General features: G+C 36.9%; 1 protein-coding gene across 1 annotated transcript; it reads left to right on the top strand.

Annotated features, from left to right (window-relative positions):
* Positions 1-435: 435 nt before the first annotated feature.
* Positions 436-13,340, top strand: FAM98B (family with sequence similarity 98 member B; the record flags this gene model as incomplete). The annotated part of the gene is made up of 7 exons (XM_010166249.2): positions 436-584; positions 1,407-1,541; positions 2,227-2,405; positions 9,147-9,227; positions 9,609-9,725; positions 12,074-12,241; positions 13,215-13,340. Coding segments are annotated over 7 exons (955 nt in total), but the record flags the coding sequence as incomplete, so codon positions are not given.
* Between the last annotated feature and the right edge of the window lie 7 nt (positions 13,341-13,347).

Genomic DNA, 13,347 nt, shown 5'->3' with positions numbered 1-13,347 from the left:
GCCTGTCTCCCTGCCTGCCTGCCTGTCTCCCTCCAGAGCAGAAACAATGTAAAATGTAGTTTAGTTTTCAGTTACCTTATTTCCAGTCCTCTAGGGCAGCAACTTGTTAATGCTGGAAGGAAATTTGTTTGACTGAACACTTGAATTAATACTTGAAATCTTGTCTGTTTAGCAGGTATTGAGGCATGCAGCTCTCTTCATATACACATGTGAAGATGCCTGCCTCCTAGTTTCTGGCAAACCATTTTGGTTATAAACTACCACCATTTTTTAGTGTGTTTAAAAAAAGTCTGCATTATTCCTTGACAAAAGTAACTTACAAAGATTAATTTATTTCAGTGTAGTTACTAACTAGCTTATAGTAAAATGATTTTAAAATATGTATATCTTATATTAAATTTTCTTCTTGCTACTATTGTTTATCTCTCTGTGCAGATACACGGGTCCCCTGTTGGAGGAGGAAGCCCTGAACAAAGCTGCAGAAAATGGATTGGCTTCACCAGAATTTTTTGAGCTTTGCATTTGGTTAGGTTCCCAAATAAAGTCACTTTGTAATATGGAAGAAAGCATCACTTCAACAGATGGTATATGAATGTTGATTTATTAAAGCAATTTAGTATTTGTTCAGTGGATTTAGACCCGTATTGTTCAGCTAATAGTGAAATTACAGTGCTGAAGTTTAGAAGATAGCTGAAAGGGAGCCAGACTGAGGCTGATATTTGTATGTGTGTGGCTCGTAGATTAAGGCTTGTCTTGTGAAGATTCTTTCAAAATGAAAAAAAGGTGCCTTTGGATTTTTTGAGACATGCATAAATATAAAAAGTACATTCATACATCCTATGAGTAGCTGTTATATGTAGTTGTATTATGGTGGCTTAAGTTCCAGTGCCTGGTATTTTCAGCTAGTTGGTCCAGTGCAGTGCTTCACTCAGTGTAGATACGTGAGCTGCTTGTTAGTACTACCTGATGCTTTCTGTTGAGTGCTGGAGCTTGGATGGGATTTTATATTGGTTGCTTTCACAAAGATGTAGTAAAACTAAAAACAAATAGTGCAAATGATGGGCTCATGACTCCTGTAACTTGTTGATCAGAAAATTAATTACCTTGATACACTGTTTTGTGACATAAGCTGTTCACTTCCTACCAATGTTCATTTGCATTCTTGTCTTCAAAGACTGCTGTAGCATCACCTTCTTATTCAAAGCACAAGTACGGTTTTGCTGTAGCTATTAAAAGGCTTGCCTGCTTATATGTAGGAGTTCTTTGAGAAGGAAGATGTTACTAGGGTGGTAGGTGGCAAATCTTTGTTTGGGCTATTGCAATTGAAATGTATAAGTTAAGAAAACTAGATTACAACGTGATGTTTTTGTAAAAGCCATTAGCTTTGCATTTACTTATTCCTGTAGGTGATAAAGATATAGAGAGCTTCCAGCTTGAGATAAGTGGCTTTCTGAGAGAAATGGCTTGTCCATACTCATCACTTATATCTGGAGACATCAAGGACAGATTAAAAGAGAAAGAAGATTGTCTTAAACTTCTCTGTAAGTTGTAACCATTTTTCCCATTTATAATGCAGTATTTTATATGCATGCTCTATCATTATTGTACAATTTACATTAAATAGTTCCTTATGTGTGTTTAAGTATGTGTGTACAATCATTATAGCCTAGCTGAGCATGCAGCTCAGCTTCAGCTCAGCTTTCCTTCCTTGTGCAGAAGGAAAAGAGAAACATATTAGAAAACTATTCTAGTAGAAACTAAAATTTCTTTGTGAAGTTTGAGTACTGGTGCCTCCTGACCCCCCTCTTGAACCAGTTCCAGCTGAGTTGCAACTGAGACCTCACTTCCTATGTTCCTGAGAGCTTAAAATAAAATGCTACATGATTTGGAGGTGCTAAAAGCACAATTGAGAGAAGCAAAGTCTAGGTTTAAGCTGGACTTGGACAAAGGAGTAGCAGCAGGAACCAATGTGATGATACTAAACTAGCCAAGGAACTAGGGCTCTGGTGGCGGAAGGAGGTTGAGCAGTTAAATATGATGTGTTGGGTTCCAGAGTTCAGATAAAAAATGGGAAACATACTGACCTGTCCAGGAGAGAACTGGGAAAGCATCTCCCTTTTATCATGGTTTGATTATAAATGTATATATTGTATTTGTATATGAGAATGTGGATGCAGAAATACTCAAGTACCTCTAAATCTGCCATTATGACACTTTTCTCTCTAGTATTTCTAAGTACAGAACTTCAGGCTTTAAAGATATTGCACAGCAAGAAAATTAAAGGCTCTCATTTGGAAAAGCACAATGAAATTTATCAGGAAGTGCAAGCTATTTGTGATGCACTGGGCCTGCCAAACTCCTCCTCTTCTGATCTTCCTCCCTTGTTAACTAATGTGGAACAAAAGGTATGGGCTTTTGTATGTTCTCTCTATTGCTAAACATTTAAGTGTTATCTCTGTAAGCTTACATCTTGTAAGGGCCCAACAGTCTAATCCATAAAAGCCCTATCTGACAGTACAAAGGAATTTTTATTCTGAAAGCCAGCTTAGTGTTTAAGTTAAACTGTTTTAGTTAGAGGTGATGTATTTTGGCACTTCCCTGAGGACAGGTACCTGACGAGACATACTTTGCCATGCACATTCAAGGTACGAGTTGAACTAATACAGTTTTCCTGTTACCCATTCAAATGTGCTGCAGCAAGCAGAAGACTTTAGGTAATAACTGATTCCACATTTATGTAGTTGTAGTTATTGCTGGGATGTGTTTAAATTTAGTATCTAAAACTTAACATTTTTGCTTTTTAGTTTATTAATTTCTTAATTGCCAGTATTGGTTTGTTAGTGCAATTTCCTTAATTGCAGAAGAGGGTGAAAATGCCCAAATTACCAACAGCCAGTAAATAAGCCAACTGAAACCTTATTGAACAGGATAGTTCTTTCTGTTGTGTCCCACCAGTTTCTAACTCGTTTCACTGACATGATCCTTAATCTCGCTTTGGCACTGCACAATGTAAATAGGCTCTTGGGGTGGAATTTATCTTCTCTGTCAGGCAGCTAAAAGTTTTGCTCTTCATGTCTCCCTAGTATTTGGGGAGAAGGGGGGTGGCCGATCCCCTTTAAGAATTATGGAAGATACATGGAATGAATCTCCCTCTGCTGCTGAGTCTTTGAGTTTAATAATATTACATGATTATGCTTTGCTTTTTTTTTTTTCTTCTTCCTCCTCCTCTTCTCATCAGCCAGTGGGCAGTTGAACATTCAGAGGGTTTGGGGAGGGGTCCTGTTACTTCCATGGTTTCTTGCATCTGTACGTCTTCAGTGTGAAAAGACGAAGCCTTTCACAGATTAATTTATAAAGAGCAGCATTCAGGTGATGGTGAAAATGCCTATTCCTGCACTATTAACTGTGCTTGAACTATTTACTTCCAATGAAATAGTTATATCCAGTCTTTCCATTAAGTATCTTTGAAAGGGTAAAGAAACAATTCTAGCACTGTTTTCTGAGGGTTAACATGTTAAAGTTCCAGCTAATAACTGATTAATTGAAAGTTGCCGAGTATTGTTGATCTCCCTCTGGGGGTGTTAGCTGTGTTTCCATCCATAGGGGTTTGTAGGCTGCAGCCGTGGGCAGTGCCCTTCCTTGCTCACTTCCTTGCTTCACTTCTTGGGTGCAGATTTAGTTTCATCCCATGTTAAAGGGGTCGGATTCTAGTTCTGCAGGACAGCAAGACCAGACCTGGTGGGCCTGCTCCTTCACACATGAACACACAGAGAATCTAGAGAGTTCTCTGTTCTTTGAATGATTAGACTCCTGGTATCTGCCAGCTTTTGCAGAGTCCATAGGATCACAGGCTTGAGTTGATGTGTAGGGTGTTCCTGTTACAGTTTATGTATGCTGTTACAGTTCAGAATCTTTAAAGCCTGGGGGGGGTTGATTTTGTTTTTGTTTTGGTTTGTTTGTTGGTTTTTTGTTTTTTTTTTAATAATACTGCCTGGGCTATTTTGCCATGGTTTTTAGGTCTGTCAGTTCTACAGTGGTTATACCACTTGTGCTCACTTCAGAGTGTAGAAAGGTAGCAAAACTAGATCGTTCATCTTCTGTGACTCCAAATTAATGGTGTAATTTGTACTCTGCATGTTTCATTCCTTACAAACAAAAGATTTTTTTCCTACCTCTCAGGTGATTTTGTAGAATTTCTACTATATATTTCCTTGTCCTTCATCCCTTACTTTAGTATAGGACAGGTTCAGAGTTATTTTGATACAGTACAGAGCTAGACACCTGCATTTGTAGATGTATCTGCGCTAGAATGATGAGACCACCAACTGGAATTCACTGGCTTTGGAAACTCTTTTTTATTTCCCAGAGTGCCATTTGTTAATTTTTTTTTTTTTTTTTTTTTTAGATTATCTGAAAAAATTACTTGAAATGTTCAATTTATTTTTCCAAATATTTTGTTGCTTCTTAATTAGTGTAAAATCACACTGTTGATTTTTAGTATTATACTGTATCATTTGTTATAGAAGCTTACATACTAATCTAGTATTTTTATTGAATTTGCAAATGTATCTGCAGCATTCCAACGTGTCTACTCTCTGTCTCTGTCTAGCACCTTGAGCATTGTCAGTAGCTGTGGGAATAGTTCTGAGAATAGTTTGGCTGTGCAGCAGCAATCTACCAAAGGGACAGATCACACATTGTATTTTGGTATGGAACATCAGAACATTGATTGTTTTTTCATAATTTGTCAGTGTATGGAAAAGACTAGTATAAAATCGGGATTGCTGTTTTCATTCAAACTGTGAGTTTTCTGGTAGCTCAAACTTTGAATATGCAATCGTAGGAAATACCTTTTAAATTTGCATCTCCTGTGACAAACTGGAGGACTGGTCATGAACATACATAAGAAAATGTGAGAGATTAATTGACAGTATTACAGTTTCCTACCACTAAATATATTTTATTTTATTCTATAGCACTGAAAAACCAATAGTAATTTTTTATTTGTGTTTTTAAGATGCTGTTCCCTTGTGAAGTATATTTACAAAGGGTAACTCTGAAATTTAGTACCAAAAGCCTCATAAATTCTAAATTATTATTGATCAAAGATTCAGAAAAGTTTATGCCAGTGTTGTGCTTTGTAACTCCTGCTCACTTCTGGGTTTTTTTCCAGTCAAGATAGTGTGAAATTCACACTTAATTACAAAGTGACATCCTAATACTGTTTATTTGAAGGACTTCTTAATACAATATTATTTGAAAGACTTCTAATTTTTTTTTTTCCCACATTATTTGTTTTCTAATATGTGAAAAGTAGTCCCCTAATAGTAGAGAGTGAAAAGAAACTATAAACTAAAGAAACTAAATCAAAACTGAGATAAAATAACATTTTAGTGAAATTTGAGAATAATGTCTTTAAAAATATTTGGGAATACTCCCTAGAATTCATAAATATTTAAGTTAGTGTATTGCTTTTAACTGTTAGTGTTTCATAACTTCACAGACATAACAGTGCCTGTACGTTAGGATCAGCGTAGTTGCAGGGAGCAAGGCGGAAGAGTTGTCCTGTTCACCAGACATAAAGGTCAAACAAAAATGTCTTTAAAGTTCATAAATATTGAAATCAAAATGATCTGCAGGCAAATGGAAGAAAGGCAGAGGATTGATTGAAAATATTTTGTGCTTAAGATTTGTAGGTGATCTTTCTGCAATTGTGCAGTACACCCGATGACTAATTAAGGCAATGTTCCTTCCTTAAAGTGTTGATGGTTTAACTTAAATTAATAAAATGACACCTCTCTCCAGGTCAGGTTTTTTTCAAAATCTTAGAAACCCTGGAGGTGCATGCATGTATCATGTTTATCTGTACAAATAGTGTTAAATATAAAAATTAGTGCTCTATTTTGACAGAGGGTAAAGATAATAAATATGTGGAACATGGGAGTGAGATGTGAGCTAAATTTTTTTTAAAGGAGTATAGACTTACAAAACAGATGAGAAATGTCATGTTCAATACATAAAGATAGGCTTTATTTGGTGATAATAAAATATCTGTATATTTTTATACAGCATATTTTGAAGTCAGTATTTTTGTCTTGAACAAATCTGGTAACTGATTTGTTTTTAAACTATTTTTAGAGTGTATGTGAACTTCCAGAGCAATCTCATAAATATTTAATGTTACCAAAGCCATTGATTACACAGTATGGTGAATAGTCAAATACATTTGTCTCTTATCTAGCTTTTAATTAATTGATTTGCTTTTTGCAGCTGTGTGTGTGAGAACTTTAGGATGATTTGGCTGTTACAATTTGTTTTACATTTCTGTTGAGTATGTTTTCACTGCTCTTTTATCTTGGCACTGCTTTCGGTATTGTTCCCATTTACACGTACAGACTTCTTTCTGGGGTTTGGTGGTGGTGGTTTTTTAAAATTCCTGCTAATCCTTCTTAATCTAGGGCAAGTGTCATGTTTAGGAATGTGGGCTCTAGCATAGATTCTCACATTGGTTGTGCTCTTGTCCTCTGGCAGACAGGTGTATGTCATCAGTCAAGGCTGGACAGTGGATTCTGCAACTGTAAGGCAGCTCAGCCCATTCCACTGTTGTAGTTGTAGGACGTACCCTCGGAGTCCTGCTGATGGGAGTGAGGGAGTAAAGTTCAGGTTCAGTAATCTGGGTCTGGCTTTACAGTGTGTCACAAATGTGAACGTAGACCAGTTCATCAGTGAAAAGATTCCCCCTTGTTACTTGATTAATAAACCTGTCACAAGATAAAATTACATAGGTATTCTCTTTAACTTGGAAAGGAAAGGTTGCAGAAATTTGGGATTGCTTTATTTAGCTGGTCTTGTTTCTTCTAGTTCTGATTTTCACTGATTCTCTTCCTTAATGGTTCTCTCTAAACTTCCTTTCATTTTTCAGTCAATGGAAGTCAGTACACAGTGCTGGCTTAGGTCTTTTAATTGTGATTGACTCATGGTGGCAGAACATGTGCACTTCTATGTGGAGCCCAGTGTGGTATTTACCAGTTAGCTGCCCTTGCAGCTGCAAACTTGCAATAATTCTAATCTCTAGGTAGTATTCAGCATCACCAGTTTCCAGATTTTTCTTTCACTCTGTAGCTATAAGTTACATTGAGGATTTGTGGTGGTTTTGCTGTGTTGTTGTTTTCCAGCAGCCAGTCCCATTTTGACAGACTCTTCCTTTTGACTCATTAGAACCTTTGAGGTTGTATTTCCAGCCTTAATGGTAGATGGATAGACACCCCTTGCCTAACAGAACTCTTAATTCCTCTGTTGTTTGTTCCTTCTTCTATACTAATTATTGATCTCTTCATCTCTTGCTGTCATGCTGATCTTACTATATTGTTGATTATTAACTTTAAACAAATGTCTGAAGAATAAAAAACTAAATTCAAGCATAGTTTGTGGTTAGGTACATTTGAATTTTGAAGTAGATTGAGAGCCATCATGTACACGCTTCACTAAAATCAAACAAGTTGTCTACATTTAGAAGACAGAAAATCAGAAAACCTTGGAGGACTTTTTGTAAAGAAAATAAAGGTTGCAAAGAAGCAAGAATTAGCAAAGAGGAGCGTAGAGATCAGTAGGATACATGGAACTGAACTTCACTCCTTATTGTAACCTCTTTTTTTGATACGGATAGAGTATAATAGCAGGGAATATTACAATAACTAGATGGCCACTTTTCAGATACTACTGAAAGCTGTCTTTTCTGCTGGAGTCAAAACATTGTTTTCCCATAATTTGCTCACTGCATAGTATTTTTTACTTAAAACTTTTTCTGGAGGTATTGTGTTTTTACTTGCCACAGTGCTGCCCCAAGGTGATGTAAAAAGAACAAAATCCATACCTTGGTTTTCACACAAAACTTGAGATTAGACTCTTTCCTTGGTATATGCAAAAAAAGGGGAAAGGAGATAATTACAAAACCCCTGAAATATGAGAGTTGATGTATCAAGTATTCCTTTTCAAGTAGGTGGCTTTAATCAGTTAACTAGGTGCTCTAGAATTTGATTTCTGTCTCTTAGAGTTTTTTTAAATCCTGATCACTGGAGATGATATTTGTATAATATGTAGAGCTCAAAACTCTGACAAGATGAACTGAGATAATACTGGAAGAGTGAGCTTTGAACTATGCATTTGTGATAAATTCAATGTAAATGCCCGTGTGCCTACATGAAGTTTTAGAGTCCTTGCAAATGTATCAGCTACAGGTTTTACTGTAGGTCATGCACTACCTTAATCCTTCCTTGTGACATGTAAAAGCAAATTAACTCTAGTTGTAGTTTTGTTTGACTTGCTTCCCCATGATTTTTTACAAAAGCAAATTTAAGATGTATTTCTTCTCCCCTTTGGACTGGATGAAAAATAAGTTAGCCAGAAAGTTATGCATGAGTGTTGTGGGCATTCATGATAACAGTTTTAGAAGAGCTGTGCCAAAAGAAGTTCCTTGAAGAAGAGGTAGAGGTTTCTTATAATGAGAGAGGAGAATGCAGTGGAGTTTGGAAGGCAGAAAGAGAATGTACTTCGTGCCTGATAACTGAGGGCAAAAACTAATAGAAGAAGTATAAGCAAGGCTGGTTTGGAGTGAATGTAAAAGTCCTAAACATAATTTAAATGGAACCTATTATAGGACTAGGAGAAAATTAGTGAGAGAGAATGACCTCAAACCTTTCACAGCTCCTGCCTTTCTTACCAGCACCCATCACCAGATTTTTGTAGATAGGTCTAGCATTTGGCAACAGAACTCCTAGCTTCCAGTTGTTATATTTCCTTAGTTGTAGTTACAACAGTTAGTAGTGAGTAAAGTGAGTAATTTAACTAGTCCCACTGCCTATATGCACTTGATAAATTTGCCATATAAATATTGTTCTGTTGTAATTGAGAGAAGTGATGTGCTATAAGGTATTCTTGTATAGAAGTTGGTCATGTAATGAAGGTATTCAGGAAATCTTTTTGTGATGGATGATAAGCCAGAAGATGCGTATCTGTTCTTATGAGTCTGCTAAAACAATTGTGCTATATTTGATCTCACGAGTACCAAATTGTAATTGCAGCAAATTTTGGTGAAATAAATGTAAATACCATTTGTGTTCTGAGAAGAAGTATCTGTTTTGTTTCAGATAAAGGACATTCTCTCAAAAGTTCAAAATAACCACGTGGGGAAATCACTGCTAACAAAACCTCTGAATTCTGACCAAGTGGTAAAAAAAGTCTCAGTTTCTTTTCTGTATTTAACAGGATGCTCAAAATCAGTGCATGTGGCTTCATCTAATTTCCACATTTTACAGTCACTGTTCTATTACTAAATGTTAATACTAAAATTCAATTGCTAAATATTAACAATGTTAATCAGATATTTCCAGAATTAATGTTATAAAACAGACTTTGTGTTGATTCATCCTCCTGTTAACTTTCAAAATGTTTCATATATAGGTACTATTGTAGCACTGCACAGATGCACCCCTGATTTTCTGTAGTTTATAGTGGTCAGACATCTTAGTTGCTGAGTGGGTTTAACTTTAAATTGACTTCTATAACTTAATAGATTTGAATGTTTGGATTTTTTTATTGTAACACTGCAGGAAAGATTGGAAAAAATCAATGATGCTCTTCGCAGTGAGTACGAATGTCGCCGACGTATGTTAATGAAGAGGCTAGATGTGACAGTACAGTCTTTTGGCTGGTCTGATAGAGCAAAGGTAAACTTGCTGTATTTTTTGCTTCCTGTAGGTGGGAGTGTGCTACAATTCCACATGTCTTCCTGCCGAATATACGTACCAGTGTAAATGGCATGAGTGTTGTCTTCTTTCCAACCAGTTTCTCATCCTGGGTTGTAACATCCAAGTCCTAGTAATTGAGGAGGGGGAAGGATGTGACCAGCTGGCACGGTCCGTCCTTTGTGACTGTTTATAGCTTCACAGTTATAAATTCTACCATCCTCTGTTAGGATTTCTGACTTTAATAAGTTCACATCTGCCCTTTTTCTTTCCTGTATCCATCCCCCTCCAATCAAGTAAACTAAGAGAGAACCACAGCATTTCTCAGGCAGATGGAAGAGGAAGACAAACACCGGGCCTTGACATAGATTGGGTGCAAAGAGTGACTGCCCATAAAGTCCTTGAGGTTACAGTGACTGCTGCCAATCTTGGATTCAAAGCTACTGAATAAACAGAAAGTCAGTTGAACAGGTTATTTGAATAGCACCTTGTGTGAGAAAACCACAATTATTTGTAATCCTTCAAGTGGCTGAAAATTCCAAACCAGTCCTCTGGGTTTTCTCTGCTAGTTTCATTTTAATTGAGATAATTTCATTTGCACTATTTCCTAGCATTCTGTATATTAAAAAGTAGTCATGATTTAACCAGTCTGATATTTCTGAGCTGGAAATATATATTGTTTCCATCCAAGAGAGTAGGGAGATAAGATAGAAAAAGGTTGTAATTTGATGAATGTACATGTGGGAAGCTGGAGGCAGATGGTTTTGCTTGTGAGCTGCACGACAAGTTCTCTTCCAAAGGTTTGTGAAGAAAGCTTAGGATGACTACGTCTTAAAACTTCAGAAGCTCACTGAAAGTATGGATTGTTACAAGTCTTTCTGGTGTCACAGTTTGTAGTTGCACATGCAGACAGAATCAGTTTCATTAATCTTAGGAGGTATCACTGGCAGAGCAGTCTAGATGCTGCTGTGCTGCTTGGGAGGGCTCCTCTGCGGGGCTGGTGAACGCTTTCGTGCCGCAAGAAAGGAAGAAGAGGGCACTGAGCTCGCAGAAGCCAGGAAACTTCCTTCTAGCTGTACCAATACTACTGTGTATTTTCAGGTTCAAAGTATACTTCTAACGTGCAGTTGATGTTAACTGATGACTAACTTACTTAGACTAAAATTTTAAGTCACTTGATATGAATGTGAAAAACAATGACTACACTTTCACAGTAGAACAATAGTTTGAAGATATTTTTAATGATGATCAAGTAGTAAGGTGATTAATTATCCTGTCTTACAAAGACTGTTGATGTGGAACAGTATGCAGTTATAGAAATAACCAGGTTACATATTAATTAAAAGTTACATATTATTTTTAATCTTTTTTTCCTTATTTCTCTTGTAGAAATATTTGTTTATAACTTCTCCAAGCAGGTTTGGGGGATTGAAAATGTTTTAGCATTGATATAATTAGATTATTTTTTTTAAGCCAAGAGGCAAATTTTTTGTCCTTTTTTAAAATATTTGTTAGCTTGCCTTTTTTTCCCCACTGTTGAATAGGTATCGAAACCTTTCTCTGCTTTTGATGGTGTTGTGTTTTTTGTGGGTTTTTTTACCTTGTTCAGTCCCCAAGAGGGGTAAGTGTGCAGACTGAATTGGATCTGTAAATGGTGTAGTAATTGCCTCGTAAAACAGTCATGTAAAGGAACAGCACCTGTTGTCTGGTCCATCCAAGATCAATTTTTTTTTTTACTCTGAAGATCATTCTAGATGCTCACAGAAAGTGGGGGGTTTTTTTTGATAAACAAATGAAACATCACAGTGTGTTTGGAAAAAAATGTTGTTTTCTCCCCTTCTCAGTCTCATTTTTTCATGGCTTGCACAACTGTTTTGCTGCATTGATACATTTTAATTTTTTGTTCACAAATTGAACTTACTTTGAAGCTGCTCTATTTTCATCACATTTAGAAATGATTTGTTAAATATGGCTGCGTAAAGCTTTTGAGAGAGCAGTTTGGGCTCCTTAGATTTGTCTTTAGAGATGTTGGAAAACATCAAAGAATCTGTTAGATGCCAATGGATGGGAGAGGGTGGAGTGGTTTTGGGTTTATTTTTTTGTAATGGTGCTGTTTCTGCATCAATTAAACAATCAGCAGCATGTTTTGTACAGTAGCTCCATCAATATGAAGAGAGTTGGTAACAGCTGGCACTGTATTTTGTAAGCTAACCTAGATTTTCAGACATTACACCCTGTGTTCAAATCTAAACTTACTGAGACCAATACATGGTTTACTGTAAGTGTGTCTTATGCCTAGCAAGTGACTCGTGTTTGATTTTGTCATTTAGGTAAAAACAGATGACATAGCACGAATCTATCAGCCCAAGCGCTATGCGTTATCTCCAAAGTCAACTATTACACTAGCTCACCTGCTTGCTGCTCGAGAAGATTTATCAAAGATCATAAGAACAAGTAGTGGATCAACACGGGAAAATACAGTCTGTGCAATCAACAAGGTATACTTTTTCTTTCTGGGGTGGGATAAAAGGACTTGGGAGTTCACAGACCTATCAAAAGTAGTTCTGGAATCATACTCCTTGCTTAATCTTTTCTTTTTGCGAGATACTTGGTGCTTTAAGGAAGGAAGTTTTGCAGCATTCCAGTAAACATTGCAGCAACTTCATTTTTTATCTTATTACAGTCAGTCATGCAACAGAAAGCAACAGTAGTCCAGATGAGAAGGGACAGTGGTGGGGGTGTCTGTGTGCACGTGTGTGTGTGTAAATGTGCCTCAGGTTAAGGATATCTCTAAGTCTGGTATCAGTTCCTGGGCTACCTGTGGCCAGGATTATGTTGTTCAGTTCATAAACCAGCATCTTGAGTTTGTCAGTATATTGTAAATCACAGAAGTTCCTGTGAAAGTTTCAGTTTGCTGCAAAGTACAATGGTTTGGTTTGGCTACAGTAATAAATCAACATTGTACCGCTTTCTTGTGTATGAGACAAACTGAAGCTTGCGAGTAATCATGTTAGTTCCACCATTCAGATGGTGACTAAGCCTGGTTTTGTTAATCCTTTATTTACAGATTTTTCTGAAGTTTTGTGCCTCATTTAGATGCCCTCTGATATGTTTTGATATATATTTATATCTTTATGTATATGAATTATGTATATTGCTTATTGTAATACTAATGCCTCACATGCATGTGGTTTTCTTGGAAAGGTTTTGCAAAAGCAGTATGAGCTAGCCAGCTGCTCTCATTTCAGTTTTGCAGGCGGTAAATGGGATCACTTTCAGAGTTCTGTTGTGTTGTAGCAAGTTACAAGGCCAGGAAATAGGGATTCTGCTGTCAGGCTCCACACGGAGGGAACCATATTTCCTGTAAAGAGCAGGCACTGTGTCTTTGTCCATAAGAGAAGAACCCAGTGTCCCTTCAAATTACTATTACTTCATTTTTTAACTAAAAATGACCTGTTTTTCTGTATATAGGTCCTGATGGGGAGAGTACCTGACCGTGGAGGCAGACCAACAGAGATTGAACCACCTCCTCCTGAAATGCCTCCTTGGCAAAAAAGACAAGAAGGTGGTGGAAGAGGTGGCTGGGGAGGTGGGGGTGGGAGGG

Source organism: Antrostomus carolinensis, unplaced genomic scaffold (genome assembly GCF_000700745.2).
Source record: "Antrostomus carolinensis isolate BGI_N321 unplaced genomic scaffold, ASM70074v2 scaffold6254, whole genome shotgun sequence".
NCBI lineage: Eukaryota > Metazoa > Chordata > Aves > Caprimulgiformes > Caprimulgidae > Antrostomus > Antrostomus carolinensis.
Note: the sequence above shows the minus strand (reverse complement) of the source record. Positions and strands in the feature narration are given on the sequence as shown.